The sequence below is a fragment of the Bos mutus genome, chromosome X, assembly GCF_027580195.1.
Source record: "Bos mutus isolate GX-2022 chromosome X, NWIPB_WYAK_1.1, whole genome shotgun sequence".
In the NCBI taxonomy this organism is placed as follows: Eukaryota; Metazoa; Chordata; class Mammalia; order Artiodactyla; family Bovidae; genus Bos; species Bos mutus.
Genome location: NC_091646.1, coordinates 107,736,109 through 107,753,138, shown reverse-complemented (window position 1 = coordinate 107,753,138; position 17,030 = coordinate 107,736,109). Strand labels below are relative to the sequence as shown.

At 39.0% G+C, this 17,030-nt stretch overlaps 1 protein-coding gene across 5 annotated transcripts in view; it reads right to left on the bottom strand.

The window, feature by feature from the left end:
- Positions 1 to 736: 736 nt before the first annotated feature.
- MID2 (midline 2) overlaps positions 737 to 17,030 on the bottom strand; it is a 102,940-nt gene continuing 86,646 nt past the window's right edge. For 4 of the 5 annotated variants that reach the window (XM_070365656.1, XM_070365655.1, XM_070365657.1 and 1 more), the window contains exons 6-10: positions 16,473 to 16,600; positions 15,136 to 15,369; positions 8,449 to 8,610; positions 6,484 to 6,691; positions 737 to 5,641 (exon numbers count right to left, since the gene is read on the bottom strand). In XM_070365656.1, the coding sequence (XP_070221757.1) occupies positions 5,239 to 5,641; positions 6,484 to 6,691; positions 8,449 to 8,610; positions 15,136 to 15,369; positions 16,473 to 16,600 (1,135 nt within the window). In that variant the 3' untranslated portion in view covers positions 737 to 5,238. The remainder of the gene's footprint in view (positions 5,642 to 6,483; positions 6,692 to 8,448; positions 8,611 to 15,135; positions 15,370 to 16,472; positions 16,601 to 17,030) is intronic. The other variant, XM_070365654.1, reaches the window with a different exon arrangement.

Below are 17,030 nucleotides of genomic sequence, written 5' to 3'. Positions count from 1 at the left end.
CTTGCCATTGCAGGAGACATGAGAAACACGGATTCAACCCCCAGGTCAGGAAGATCCCCCTGGAGGTGGGCATGGCAACCCACTCCAATATTCTTGCCTGGAGAATCCCAGGGACACAGGAGCCTAGTGGGCTACAGTCCATAGGGTAGCAAAGAGTCAGACACGACTGAAGCAAGTTAGTGCATGTGCACACACATGCACACCACACATGCTACCCCAGCTCTGGGAGATCTCCTAACTCTCCCAGGCTCCTCCTACAGGCCAGGTGTTTAACAGCAAGTTGACTCACATCTGGCTCTATCCTGACCTTAACCACTAGGTTCTAGTCCTGGAGAAGGGAAAGGCTACCCACTCCAGTACTCTGGCCTGGAAAATTACATGGATACAGTCCATGGGGTCGCAAAGAATCGGACACGACTGAGCGACTTTCACTTTCCAGCACTGGGGTTTTCTTTGTTCCCTAATTCCCAGCTTCTGGCCCAATCACTGAAACATGAACGTGCCATGTTTATATTGGGCCTTATACCTTCATTTCTTTAGTCTTTCTGACTGTATCCTGCTCCTGAAACCAAAGTCTTCATGATTGGATCTCAATATCCAGATGTTCCAGATCCTCCCTGCCTGAATCTTTACCTATTAATACGGTAATCAATCCCCCCTGTCATTTCAGTAACTCGGGACCTTCTTCCTTTCAATCTTCCCCCAATTCAAACTTCAGCGAGAGACAATCAAGAACTCATGAATACATATATATTTATTTAATTCATAATATAGCATTTTTGGATGGGCTGGGATATTTTAGAGGGATGAGGCTGTGTAATCCGCAGATGCTCAGGTTTTTGTCACTAGGAGAGACACTATTGGTCCAAAGCTCCCAGGGCAAACAAGCCTGGGATAAAATATTTGATAAAAAATAGTCCAACAATAGTCCAATAAATATTCTAGCCAACAACAACGACATAGCATATGTCTGAAGCTGGCAGATCAGACTGTAGAAGGCAGTTTCACCTGACCTGATGGCAGTCAACCTGGCCAACCTGAAATACACAGCCAAGTATAGCCCAATGGCTGTGAGGCTGCAGTTGGCTTCAGGAATTGAAATAAGTGTGGGAGAGGTTCTCATCTGTCAGCCTCACATTCTCCATTCTGTAGAAGAAATGGTATCAAATATTTGCGCTTATCAAAAAGTCCATTCGTGGATTGCTCCATCCAGGTAGTCATATATAAATATGTAAACCATGGAAGCTTAGAAAATTCACCTAGTGTATTTTAGCTGAGAAGAACATGGACATGATTTTGCTGCAATTTGAAAGTCACTGCATCCAGAGTTTACACAACAGAATCACATGATAAAAACACATACAGATGCAGTTACTCTTACATACAAGTAGCCAGAACTCCAATGTGGCATTAAAATTTCTTTCATATGTCAAAACATGTTTAACTTTATTGTTATTTTTGTGCTTTTTTCAATAAGACAATATAAAAAGTAAAAATAAGCATAAATTGCAGACAAAAGAATAATTTGCTAGGAGAAAGGATTGTAGGAGAACAGACTGAGGAGAGCAACAATGAAAACTTATGCAGTCACCTTCCATGAAGATGTTAAATAAAGGTCTTACTTCCTTTGTCCAACTGGGTTTAGCTAGAGGTAGTCAATGACTTCTCCTAAGGTACCTGGAATTGCCAGAATTCTATGAAAGTCCTTAAGTTTACTAAAGTATCTGGGATTCACCACATCCCCACCATTTTTTTTTTTTTGGAACGTACTTTTCATTATTTGGCTCAGAAACTTCATTGCTTACCCCAAACCCAGTTTAATTTCCTACTTTATTCAGTAGGCTTAGCTCTGAGTGATTTTTGGCAATAACCAAAACATAAATCCACATTCAAAGAACAGAGTTTGAAGAGACTGAAAAATTATTGAAAACAATTGTGCCACATGCTCCAAACAATTCCAAACAATTCCCCAAGAGCTTTTGAGGAAGACAATACTCATTTATATGTATGAGTTCTAGGACATTTGCAAAATAATATCAGTACAGCTCAAATGGAGTAGCCAAGCTTTTCTGCCCAGAAAACACCAATATGGATACCAGAGTACAACAGGGAAACTTTGATTATTCATTCATTCATACATTCACGCAATTAACATTAGCCAGGCAACTACTCTGTTCCACACACTATGTCAGGTGTTAAGAATACCACCACAACAAAAAAGACACAACCCCTGCCCTCAAGGTATTCACAGTCTAGGAAGGAGGATGATTCTTAAATATCAAACCTTGGTATGCATCAGAATTACCTGGGGGAGCTTGTTAAAAATGCTAAATTCCACTTATGTGCCCAGACATTTTAATTAAGTAGATCTAGGTTGGAGGTCTACTTTAAAAATCAACTGTTTTAACAAACACCAAAAATAGTTCTAACAGGTGGTCTGAGGATCACACTTTGAAAAACACTGTTATACAATGTGATTATTGCTGAGAAGGGGGCATGATCATGGTGCCATGGGAGCTCCCAAGAGGAGAACATAACCCAACCTAGGGGTTCAGGAATTAAATCTATTGTGGGGCAGAAGTAGGGAAAGGTAGCCCAGGCTAGAGTCAAAAGTAGGGTGGAGACAATGAAGCTTTGTCCTGGGGCACTACAATATAAAGGCACAAAAAATGAATGGCATCGGAGACCCGAGGTTAAGTTAAAGAAAATTGGAACTGGAATGGAGGTGGAGTGTTCTGCATTGACAGCATTTTCACACTATTCCCTTAATTTAAGAACAATTCTTGCTGTTTACTCTAGACATCAAAAAAGTTACTAATGTCTCTATTCCAGGCCCAGAGAACAACTTGTGTAAATAGTTAAGCTTGGCTAGAACGATCAATGTGAGGGGGAAGGTGGCAAAAGATGAAGCTGTGAAAGCAAATAGGGACTTGAAAAGCCAAACTGTAAGTAAGTAACTGGGACTTTCTATTGAATGCCAGTGAAATGTTTTATGAAGGGGTTGAAATCATCTGTTTTGTTTAAGAATTTGGGCATAGGCCCTAGAGGAGAGAGAGACCCAGAGTTAACTTGGAAATGAAAGACATCCATTTAAAAGCACTGCTACACTGTATTGGGGCTGAGGCTGAGCAAAGGAGAGTAATATTTGTTGCATACTTAGCAAAATGCCATGCTTCATAGTTAAGTATGCCATACTAATGCCATACTTAACTAAATGCCAGGTGCTGTGCTAAGCAGTTTACATGTGCTATCTTTTTTCATCTTTGCAAACAGCCTTGTGAGGTAGGTATTACTGTACAGAAGAGGAAACAGCGGCTCAAAGAAGTGAAGTACTTGCCCTGGGTCACACAGCTAGTAAATGGCAGAGGAAATAGATTATTTTAATTCAAAGGCTATGATGAGCTTTCCCACACAGCAAACTATTTCCCAGCACTGCTGAATCTTACTGAGGTTGCTTGTTTCCTGATTAGCACTAAGTATGTAGGGTTTTTAAAACCCCAAATACTGACTTTGCCACTAGATAGGTAAGTTTGAGCCTGCCATCTGTATCTGAATCAGTCTTGCTTTCCGTGTTAGGTGTAAAAACAGTACAAAACTGTAATTTAGGGGATTTTTATAGATATTTTGTCTCTCCTGCAGAATACGAAGTCATTTGACAGCAGGAACTGTGGATTATCAATATGTCAGCTCTAGCGTGGTACCTGGCATCTAATAACTTGTTGAATGAATGAAGGAATGAACACCTACCAAGGTGGTGGAAAGGAAGAAGGGGAGAAGTTTTGGCATTGTTTCAAGGTTCCAATCTGGGGGCTTGTTACAACTACCATGTTATATGACAGTAATATTTTCACAACTCCCAAGAAGTAGACTCTTTGAAGCCGACTTAGCTCCTGAAAGGAGAAAGCTCTGGTGCTGACACTCCAAATTACAGAAGAGGAACTGACAGAAGCATCAACCATAAAGCTTAATTCCCTTCAATGATTGCAATAAGGACTGGGTTGAAGTTTACATCTGCATTTGCCATGAAGGGTTGGCTAAGCAAATGAATAGTGTAAACAAGATCAGGAGAAGAATGATTATTCAACCTGTTTAAGAAAACAGACTATTCTCAGGCATTCTTAAGCACTTCAGAAGTGTTTTATCTGAAAATATAAGTCCATTTATATGGAAATAGTTGTTGCATCTACAACACTCCATTCTTATTAAGTAAAGAAAGCCGGTTCCTAAAGAACCTCCATTATGCAACTCTTGTTTTTTTAAGCCTAATTCTAGCAACTGTATGCTACTTGAGACTAGTAAAACTGTCTTTGAAATATTCTGTGACAGAATTTTTAACAGTTCAGACAAACTTTCTCCATTAGGTAGCACCAATGAAAGTGTGCTACACATAACACAACTACCTGGATCAATTTTCTACCCAGCAAGAGCGTCTCTTGTGCAGTCTTGTCTCCCCAAGTCTCCTAATCCAGTCTAGAGCTCTTCCCACCATCTGTGTCACTATTGCATGTGCATGTGTGTGTGAGCAGAGGGACGAATGGAGGGATGAATGGGGGAGGGGAGAAATGATTTTGATGTTCCCTTTAGGGGACAAAAATGGATGGTATAATTTATTTTCCCTTCCAATATATTTCTCACTCAAATGAGTAAATTAAAAAGCTCATTATGTATATATAATTATAAAATGAATATATAATATATATTATTTATTCATTTTATATATATATATTATATATACACATACATGTTTTCTTTATAATAAATCCTTGATTGTAGGTTTTCATAAAAAGCTACATATAATATGGGATCATTTGACATTTCAAAATTCTACTTGACCAAATCAGCCAGTACTAGAAAGGCTGACACATCCCTGCTTTCTGGCTGGCTAGCCCCTTGTTCAGAGCATCTTTATACATTATTTACCTAGAATTCCTTCCAATATCATTTATACTCCTAAATCACTGGGAATTTTGAATTCTTCAATGACAAGAGAAGAATTCTCCAAATTTGTTCTCCAGTGGCTTGAACCCAGACTACTCATAATTTGTTCTGAGAAACTCAATACATTAATTCAAATATAAGCTTTAATGCACAAAAATTAAATCTATAATATCTAGTTCTTTTGGATGCTTCAAATGAACTTCATTTTTGTATCGTGTATATTGGACACTAACTGAGGTTTAGGAGGGGAAGCACTGCTGAACTGGAGAGCCAGTGAATTATTACATGCTCTCTTGAAACTTAATGGCAAGCTTTCATCCCAGAAACATAAGGGGATTCTTGAGGCCTGCAGTTGCATTCCTGCCGCTCAGGGTAATCAATAAAATCTGGGGCAGGCAAGCCAGACAGGATCATTAGGGATTTGTTCCAAATTGTGAATGTTGGACAAACGGGAAGAATGAAGGTCACATCAAAAGTATGAAGATGGAGAGAGTTAGCTGGGTCATAGAAAGACAGCATGTTGTTGTCATAATCCAGAAGGACACCCAGGCGCTTCAACTGTGGAGGCACGTCTACCAGCATTTCCTTGTTGTTATGTCTCACTACGAAGTTACTATTGCATCGCGAGAAGACCCACGAGGAGGCGTTCTTGCCAATCCATTCATTCTTGGGAGCTGATTTATAGGCAACGCCAACTGCATACCTGTGAGACAATGGAAAGGAGATTACATCTATTCATGATCTGAGTTATGCTAGACACCATTGGGCTTCCCTGTGGCTCAGATGGTAAAGAATCTGCCTGCAATGCAGGAGACCTGGGTTCGATCCCTAAGTTGGGAAGATCCCCTGGAGGAGGAAATGGGAACCTATCCCAGTATTCTTGCCTGGAGAAGCCCATGGACAGAAGAGCCTGGCAGGCTACAGTACATGGGGTCGCAAAGAGTTGGACATGACTGAGCGACTAAGCACAGCACAGCACAGACATCATACAGGACATCTAAGCAATAGAAGACACGTTTCTTCCTTAAATAGTTTATATTTAGATCCATAACAATGATAGCACTAGAGCTTTAAAAAAAATTAGCAATTAGAGTGCTGTAATTTTCAACTCCTAGCTCAGTATATTTTCCATGATTTGATTTTTTTTATTTTTACCAGTATTATTTTATTTATTATTATTATTTTTTTACTTTACAATATTGTATTGGTTTTGCCATACATCAACATGAATCCACCACAGGCGTACATGTGTTCCCCAATCCTGAACCCCCCTCCCACCTCCCTCCCCATACCATCCCTCTGGGTCATCCTAGTGCACCAGCCCCAAGCTTCCTGTATCCTGCATCGAACCTGGACTGGGGATTCATGGGATGATTTGGGGGAATGGCATACATGATTTGATTTTTTAAAAACTGGAACGTTTTTCTAAGAGTGGTTTCCATCACTTGCCTTTTAACCTTGACTTACTGGTATTATACTTATACTATCAAACTGAATCTCCCAGGAACCTAACAACAGGGGGAAGGAAAAGTTGGATCCACTCACCATGTGGAGGACCCCATGACCACCTCCCAGTAGTGGCAACCGCTGTCAATGAATATATTTCCTGCTGCCCCATAGCACCCAGTGCCACTAAATCTCTCTGGAGTATGGCTCTTCTTCAGAGAGCTTTCTTCCTTCTCCATCTGCAATCCATCATTGGAAATCTTCAACTTCTTGTGAGTCATTTTGGGATCCAGTTTAAAGGGTTGGCCTGAAACATAAAGTAGAAAAAAAAAAAAAGAAAATGCATGAGAAAGTATGTTAGAATTCTCTCCTGTTTCTGCAGGACCATCACTATCAGAGGAACCTAGACATAATGATCATTCTTGAGTCAGTGAAAGCTGACTGGTGTTTGGATTATATGAAAGAAGCAGGACAGAAGCCACTGTTTTCTACAAAATAAAAATAAGCTGTCCCCCCTTCATAGACTATCAAGTTAAAAGGGGCTCTCAAGGTCTCCTATTCTCAAATAACTTTTGTACTTTGCTTTATTTCAGTGGATGGTTTGGGATTTGAACAGATTTTAGGGGAAGGAGTATTTCAGGTAAGGCAAAGTGAGGGGATAGATGAGATAATTGCTGCTTGGTGGCAGAACAAAACACCTGAGAATAACTCAACTACAGGACAAATTGTTTTGCCCTGTAATTACTGGGATGTAAATAACATCTAATAGCTCACTTTGTTAGAGTGATTGTTGCATCATCAATAATTAGAGAAAATATCTGTTGTGTAGGATCATTCCCAACAAAGAATTCCTTAAAGTCATATGACAAAAGTAGTTAGTTACTAGGAGCCAACAGCTGGGTATGGCAAGAGCTGTATAATACAAAACACATCTGACAGACACCGTTGGTCAATGTAACACCCACCCACTACTTTTTTTTCTCTTACCTGCTTTTACTGTAGAGGCAAGAAAAGCTAAATACTCAAGCTCCTAGCCTCCCTTGCTGCTAGGGGTGACTAAGAAGATAGAAGCAGAAGTCAGATGGGGTGGAGGAAACTTCTGGGAAAATGCCTACATTCTTGGTAAAAGGGATAGTCATTGAATGTACCAGTGTTTTCCCCCTTATTTCTATCTTGAAAAGAAATGTCATTTGGAGGTTGCAGTGGGTAGGTTGGGACCATGTAGCAATAAGCCAACACATAAAAGGAGGCGGGGTCTTGGTCTTTTATGACATGCACCAGCCCTGAACTGCCTACCTTTGAGCTTCTTGCTATATGAAAGAGAGAAAAAAATACTATTTGTTTAAGCTGCTCACAAATAATATTTGACAAGCTAAATTAGATGGATTTTCCTGTCAAAAAGCATTCCTAACAGGTTTGGCTTCTCTGAAGGAGAATTTTACCAGAATATTACAAACAGTACTCTTTTACTCAGTTGCACCCCAAGTATGAAGGCAGAATGCAGAGAAAAATCTTCACTGGACTTTCCTGGTGGGCCAGTGATTAAGAATCTGCCTGCCAAGGCAGGGGACATGGGTTCGATCCCTGGTCTGGGAAGATTCCACATACCGTGGGGCAGCGAAGCCTGCGAGCCACAACTACTGAGCCTGCATGTTGCAACCAGTGAAGCCCATGCGCCTAGAGCCTGTACTCTGCAACTAGAGAAGCCACTACGACGAGAAGCCCGTGCATGGCAACTAGAGAGTAGCCCCAGCTTGCCACAACTAGAGAAAGCCCACATGCAGCAATGAACACCCAGCACAGTCAAAAATAAACAGACAAAAAAAACTCTTCACTAATATCCTCCCAAGCCATCAGCTGTTTTCTGTATATCTCTGTGTCCACATACCTCCCAGGGGCACAAACAACCCCCCTGGCCCAAAGCACAGACTCCAACAACAAAGCTTCTCTACTTGGTGCCTCTGCCCTCTTACACTGCTGTTGGAGGTGCCAGCGTCAGGCTAAGAGTACTCGCTGCTTAGGAGGGCAAAGCTACTGTCTCCTTTTGCGATCACCACAACGTACTGTTTGTTTTGAGTCGGGTAGGTTCACTGTTCCGGCTGCCTGCTTGGTTTATGGCTTTAACAATGAAGATGTAGCGTGTTCCACTCTGCAGTCCGTGGACTGTGTAATGGTTCTGTTTGATGTTGGGCACGATCATCCAGCTATCCACAGAATTATACAGGCCTGTAATGTGGGGAAAGCAAGGATGTTAATGTAAAAAAGGCAGGATGAGAAGCATACTGAGTATTCATCACAAGCCCCCCTAAGCAAATTTCATTTTGTTTTGAGTCGTGGAAGACATAGGGAGATGAATCCCCTCTGCTTCTTTTCTCCCACAGAGCTAAGCTTATGCCAGGCTTCTTGCCTCTGGTAATTGAATGTAAGCACTAGTGAAAAGTTACTTCAGTTTTCTGCCAAAGAATACAGGGGAAACTTCTACACAAAATCACAGAATCACATCTTTCATAGCATCTCTAGATCTTCACCCCAAAGGTTCAATCCTCTGAGATCTGAGTCTGACCCTTGAATGGGTAGAGCAGAACAGAATAACAAGGAATCTCAGAGCCAAAAGGCCAACTAGACACCATATTTCCCTCATTGTACAAATAGGAAACTAAGAGAGAAGGAAAGTGACTTGCCCAAGGCCACAGAGAGCTGAGAGTGGCACTGAGAGTAGAACCCTGGTCTCTTTAACCTAGTCCAGTGTTCTCTCCACTACACTGCTCCACAATTCATGGAGCAAACAATGTTCCTTTGTCACTGCAAGGCAGCAAATCTTTCAAGGCTTATGATTCAGCTCTCCCACACCATTCTCACCCTTGCTTCTAATCTTGGTGGGCTCCAAGGTGTCATAGGGAAGCCAAGGAGATGACATGATAGTCAAAGTAAAATAGCATCTCCTTACTTCACAGTACTTGTTTTACCCCTCCCTGTTTCTGATTCCAATACTCATTTGAGGTTGGGCAGTCCAGGAACAAATTTGTTTTCTGGAACCTTCTTCCCTTCCAAGTAGGGAAAGGGACCAGAGATCTAGGTTTCTGCTTTTGAAACTCTTTAGACCATAAACATTGACTTAAACAGAGAAAAATATACATAATTAAAAACATGTATTTAGCTAAATTTTGATAAAAGAGGGATCGACATTCCAGTCTGTGAATTTACACTTATCTCTTCTGTTATCTGCTTTTCACTTTAACACTTTTTAACCATAATTATACCAGAGGATGGAAAAGAAAGGGCAGAGAAAATGGCTGGTGGATTTAGTTATTTCTATGCAGCTTTAGTAAAGATTAAAAATGAAATAATGATAATCGATTTGAGAAAGATATGATCAGGAAGGTTTTGTAATTAACTTTGGGGGAAGTAGAAGTCTAAATTAAAACTAGAAAAAGAAGCATAATGGAGTACAAACAGATATGCTATAGAAAGAAGAATAATTGGTGGCAATGTTCATTGATTCTCATGAAATGCCAATAAGGATGAGGGCCAGAAAAAAAATGTTGGAGGGCTTGACTGCCAGTGTATCAATGCACAGTATGAGTCATAAAATACATATTAAATTTTAACAGTAGGAGGGAAATATATGATCTTTCAGGTATACTTATACCAATACAAAACAAAAAATCAAAAGAGAAAACAATCTTCACAATGAAGTATTATGCAGCTATGAAACAAGAAGGTGGGAGATTTCTATGAACTGATAATGGAATGATTTCCAAGATATACTGCTAATTTTAAAAATAAAATTACAAAAGAGTATAAGTAGTATGCTACCTTTTTCATGCAAGAAAGAAAGGCAAATTAGAAAACCTACATTATTTGCTTAGATTTACAAAGCAATAATAACAACAGGAAAGAAAAATCAGAAAATAATGAAGCTGGTTACGTACAAGGGATGGGGGTAGGGGAAGAGGATTAAAAGAATGCAAGAGAGAATGACACTTCTCTGAGTATACCTTTTTTTTTTTTTCATACCTTTCCCTTTCAGAAATAATGTTTTAGAAATTTAAAACATTAAATGACACCAATATGAATGGTAAGAGTGGGGTCTAAAACTGAAAGCAAACAAACCAAATGAAGCCACCTGCATTTCAAATGTCAACAATCACAGAAAAGGGCAAGAAGAGAACTGTCAACAGATGCTCCAGTATTGTTTGTTTTTGTAGCGGTATGGGCAACACCATTCTGAAACTATTTCAGATATGCTATGGGATTGAGTAAATGAGTATATGTGTTGATGCTATTGGGAGCCAGGGTTCTCACTGTGGAAGTAGGAACATCCAAGTGTGAAACGGGGGGGCGGCAAGAAAGAACCTGTGGGGATGGGCTGGAGATATTGGTATGAACTCGTTATTTCTAAAATGTGTATGTGTATGTGCATACACGTGTATGCATACATGTGTATGCACATACACAGGTGGGTACATGTGTATGTGGGTACGTATATTATGTGTGAATATGTATATGTACATGGGTGTATTGTGTGTGTATTTTCTAGTACCCAGGTCTTGGTCTGTAATAACATCCTGGGATGTAAATGGACCAGGGTTCCTTGGAAAAATGGCTGATTTCAAGGCTGGAGCAGGGTATGGTCTAAAATGAGCCAATAACCTTTTGTTATGTTGCAAAGTAAGGAAGTGCTCAAGAAAATGATGGGAGAATATAAGGACTCAGCAGTCAGCTTAAAAAGCTCCAACTGGCTAAATTTGGGCGATCTGAGCACCAAAATAAGTAAGGGCAGTAAAGAATTATAAACGAATGAAAAAATAGAATTCATGAGTCCGTACTGAGAAGTAAAAATATAAACAAATGAAGGATGAGACTTTGCTTACAGTAAAATGCAGAGTGGCAACTTGTAAATGTGGGATGGGATGCTCACTTGGAAAAATCATTATTTTGCCATCATCAGAGTAAAGTTTGGATCAGGCGAGAATTATTGATTGATGCTAAAAGAGGGATGGAAGTAGGATGGATTTGATGAGGAAGCAGGATATTTTTATGGCCTTAAAGTATCACTGCACAGATTGATTATTAGTTGCAAAGGGAAAACTAGTAACTATGCAGAGAAGAAATCAGATCACACCTTTGATCAGGTGATCAAAATCAGCATCACCAGTGAAGGGCATGTACACATTGTCTCCTGATGTGATATCCTAAGGAGAACACATCACTTACGTGATGGAAGCCAAAAATGCATAATCTGAATACAATCATGAGGAAACATCAGATACACTCAAGGAACAGCATAATAAACAAACAAAAGGGAACTTTAAAAAAGAATAACAATGTCATTAAAGACAAAGAAAGGCTGAAGAAATGCTCCAAATTAAAGGATGCTACAAATATGACAATTAAGTCCAGTACCTGATTCTAGACTATATAGGACAATATCGGGTTCTATATGTCATAAAATATATTATTGGGTCAATGGTCAAGACTGGAATATGAATGGTGGATTAGTTAAAAGCACTGCATCAACATCATATCTGTTAAAGTTAATAACTGTACTGTGGATACATAAGAGAATTTCTTTATTCTTAGGAAACACATACTGAAGAATTTAGGAGTGAAAAGCTATGATGTATGTAATTTACTCTTAAATGGTTCAGAAAAAAACATAGTAATAGAGAATGTTAGCAAATGATAAAGGAAATGGGATAAAGTATTAACAATAGGTGAATCTGGGTGAAGAGTGTATGGGTGTTCTTTGTGCTAGTCTTGCACACTTTTCAGTAATTTTGAAATCATTTCTAACTTTTAAAAAGGTAAATATATTATTCTCTGGGTATCACTGAGACTTAGTGAGATGGGATTTATCACTTATTTATGGTAATGGAAATATACACCTTGTTCAAAAGGAAAAGACCACAATATGGAAATCCATGAACCTGTGTGTAAATGGGCATAGAGAGCATTTGCATGAGAACAAGACTGAGGGGAAATAGAAGTTAATCTTTGTGACTGTATGTTACAGACTGCCTGGCAGCCAGAAGCTTTAGCCAGTTGCTTTTATAATACAAAATGCAAAATTGAAACAGAGGAAAGAAATACAGTAATGGGGAAGACTATTATCCAAACATCTGTTGGAATTTTCACTCAGCCAACAGTATCATCTGAAACACTATTGGCCTATGTCCATTTCAAATCTTACATGAAGTGGGAAGAAAGTTCAAAATAAAGGAGAAAAGCTGAAAAAAATAAAGAGAACTATTTCTCCAGACAAAATTCTAACCAACAAGGAAGAAATTTCTGGTTAAAGAAAATGTGGAGTTTTACTATTTTAAGATTCTTCATATAAATGGTATCATGTAGTATTTGTCCTTCTGTGTCTGGCTTATTTCACTTAGCACAATGCCCTCCAGGTTCATCCATGGACCTGCATGTGGCAGGATTTCCTTCTTTTTAAAGGCTTAATAATATTCCATTTTATGTATATACCACATTTTCTTTATCCATTCATCTGTTGATGGACAACTTTTTATATGTCAATCACACCTTAATAAAGTGGTTTTTAAAAGAGAAAATGTAGGAAAACCTCAAGGGAAAGTGGCTCTCACAAATAGAGTTCAGTCAACAGTGGCAGGCCAGACCAGCATGTAGGACTGGAATCTTCATGAATATTTATTCTGAGTAAAATAGTTTCAACTTATCTGCCCATTGCCATCCAAAATTTTGCTTCAGGGTTCTGCCTTTGTCCCTGTCTTATTCCACTTTTCTATCAATGATCAAAGGAGGAAGACATAGAAGGCAGGCTGGGAGGGAAGGTAAATATATTGGGAGGCAGGAACTCCCCCCAAAAAATTTAGCTGGCTGGGTAAGGAGTCAGAACTAATCAGATAAAAATGTCCCTAGGAATAAATTCAAGATGTTGTATTTTAGTGTAAACACTCAATTGTATAGGAATGGGATTTTGAGTGCCTAGGGATTTCAGCTTACTATATGTTCAGTCAACACAATAGTCAGTGTGGCTACTAGAAAAAAGGTATAGGGTAAGGGGATATCAGCTAATACACAAAAGCAATAATTCAGCTATCCTCTGTGGACTAGGACTAATTGGTAGCTAGTTTAATTCAAGGGGCATTAAGCTTGAAGTCCGAAAAGCTTGGGTTCAAATCATGATTCCCTCAGTTTGTAGCTCTGTGATCTTGGACAACTCATTCAACTTGAGCCTCGATTTCTATGTCTATAATTTTATAATTATAAAATAATTAATATCATCTATTTCATAAGGCTAAGGGAGAAGTCATGAGGACCAAATGAGATAACATATATGGGAGTGTCTGTAAATGGAAACACATACATATGTAAATTACTATTATTATTATTCACTAGGAGGAAGTCTTGGGCCTTTTATAAGGAAGCACTGACAATTATTTATAGCTGTACAACTGAATGGGCTATTTTGCTAGAATTTGGCTATCCATTACTGGAAATGTTTGAGCAGAGACAGAACAACCACCTACAAGGTATCTGGTATAAGGGAAGAAGATTTGACTAGATGACTTCTTAGGTCCCTTCTAATTCTAAAATGCTATGATCTTATCACTATTAAGAATTATCCTTTAAGCTTTTCTTTACAAAGGACTATCTATCCTTGAAAATAGAGGTAACAGCGTTTTGGTCTTTGTCACTTCTTAGACTTTTTCTCAACTCCCAGGAGACCACTGCTCTCCCCATATCAGGAAAGAAAGAAAAGCTCAGTTACTGGCTTTAAGACTTTCCAGAGCAGGAGAAGCCACTGTAAACATGTGTGTTGGGGAGGCCTTAGCATTTTGCAGCTTCACAACCTGAACAAACACCCAGGAATGCAGCTACCAGGGCCAAGTGGCTTAGGTTGGAGCTGCACGAGGCAAGTGTTTTTTTTAGAGTTGGACCCCAAATGTCCTCTCACCTCCCCACCCCGCCATGTGGCCCTAAATTGTCACAGGATGGGAAAAGGAAGCTTTCAGGAGGGTTTCATCAGAAAAACTCCTTCACACAGGTCTGTGAAGTCAGACACAGAAGCACAAACACAAGATAAAAAGAAAATACTAATTTGCAGCTATGCAGATGCAACCTTAGTGTGTAAGTTGGTTCCAATCTTGAATTCAGCTTTAATTTTGCTTTCACTTCCATTTTCTCCAGCAGGTTGAGGGGAACTTGCAGCTTGAGTTAAGGTCCTATGTCTTGTTCCAATTCATCAGAAGATAAAACCATAACATGTGAGCTAAATGACTGCTTTCAGAACATCTTTCATTTGGTGGCTCACTGATGCATTTTTATATTTGGTGTAATTTTTGGAGGAAACGGAGAAGGGATAGAGGGAAGAGTGACAGAGGCAGGAGGCTTGTCACTTATTCAGTGATAAAAATGGGTACAGTAAAGGAAGCAGTAGTCTTTGAATGTAATGTTTTTTACCATGATAATGAAGTGGAAGAACAGTCAAGAAGAGAGATGTTCACACACATAGAATCAGCAATGATTGTGACTTAACTACTCAGGAACGAATTCTGAGCTGTGTTCTGATTTCAGAGAGTGGAGTGACATGGATTAACTCAAGAAAGGCTAAGGATTACATAAACAAATGGGAGTGGCCCCAGTGACTGCATAGCAAGGAAATACACAACTTGCTTGTTACCCATCAGTAAGGTCTTTGCAATGTGCTGGGGGAGATTGCACTGTCTACACAACACTATACTACACAACCTAGCATGTCTTACAAACACTTGCCTCGTGGCGCCCCGGCCAATCTTGAGCAGCTTACTGCTTCCTTACATTTCCTTATCTCTGGCCACAGGCCCCAACTACACCATGACTTACTGATGAAGTTAGCCTGGCCAGTGAATATGGTGTACTGAAGCTCATAGGAGCTGATGCTGAACTCATCATCCGAGATCCAGTGGACCGTAATGGTGTCATGGGAGGCAGTACAGAGTTCCTCTCGGATAGATGGTGGGTTGGGGGCTGTAACGAAAGGTGGAAAAGAAGGTAAGGAAAACATACTCTCTGTTCTAGCATTTTAAAATTGTTACTGTTGCTAACCAACCCAACATCTCCTGGAAAGGAGGTTTTCTTAAAAAGAAGCTTTAGATTGCACATACCACACAACCTGAAGTCAAGTGCTGAGACCTCAAGTTCCCCTAACCACTTTTGTTTTAATGATATAGGGATATTAGGCAAAGATCTAAGCCTAAGTTACTCAGTAGACCCACTGGCTACTCGGCCTGCACTAACACATACGTAGCTATTAGAGCAACGTAGTCATGTGTTTCCTTATTATGTGGCCTTCAATCTATTTCTTTTTATTTCAAAATAAGTTGTATTATATATTGGCAGTATTAATAGGGATTTTGTGCAAATTAATATGAGTTTCCTCATCTGTAAAATGATGATAATTAATGATAATTACCTCACAGATTCCTTGTAAGGAACATGATGTAAAATTAATATATAGTGTCTGGCTTAAAGGAGATGCTCCATCAACGACACCTATTTTAATATAGTAACAAAGATAACTACAAACACAAAGCTATTGTGTGTGTACATTTCCTCATGAAATGATCATTCAAACATCCTGAAGGCAGTCAGTATTTTTAACAGACAGGTTGTTGCCCTCATTTTCTAAAATTCTCTCTGCAAGTCAGATATTTCTTACATTTTTCTTTCTATTCTGCTAATTCTTAAATTTTCTTACAAGCATTTCGGTGGTACCTGTACCCATGTGAGAAATTCTCTAATATTCTTTAATTACTACCCAAGTTCTACCCCTATAACAGGCGACGTTATATTACTGACAGGCTCGTAAGGAGAAAACCATCAGCAACTTTTTGTTTTTTACCTTTAAGTAGGGATGATGTGTATACTTATTCTGTCCTTGGAAATATTTGACAAATAATTTCTATTTTATGTTACATGAATTAAAATATATTCTATCTAAAAAGATATATGTATCATTTTAAAGATTATAAAGGCATTTTTATAATATTGTCCTTTTCAGATTATTTTAAAGTAAAAGCCTACCAAAAGAAAAGGACTAAAATGGAAGGGAAAGCACAGTATTTTCACACCTGTTAAATAATCTAGCCCCTCCAGCAGTTTCTTTTCTCTGGAAAAATCTAAAGCAAAGTTTTCAAAGGCATCATTAAAATTGATGTCTGGAATCAGAACTTGAGAAGATGCAGTTGCCATAGCGACCCTGAAAGAGAGAAAAGTGCATCAATATATATCAAAATAGATTAGCAACCTTTATCCAATGTTTGACTTCTGGTTTAACAAGGTGAAGATAAATGACTGGTAGGACTTGATTAAAATGAAAAATATCATATCTGTCCTTTTCCAATGGAAAGCATTTAAATTTTAATAATCAGGAACCAATTAAGGGTTATACCATATTTATTCACATATGTTCACTCCTCAAACACACTCCCCCATCCTGTCTTAATTTGAAGAAGTAAATACAGGATTTTTTTCCCTCTGCATCATTTTCCATCTGGCAGGCAACATCAAAACTAGACCTCTGAAAGCTTGGTTACAGCAGTTTGAGAGATTTTTTTTCTCCCCCTCTTTTTTTTTTAATGTTAATCAACAACCCAGCATGCTAGGGCTTGGTTAAAATCTTCCCCTAA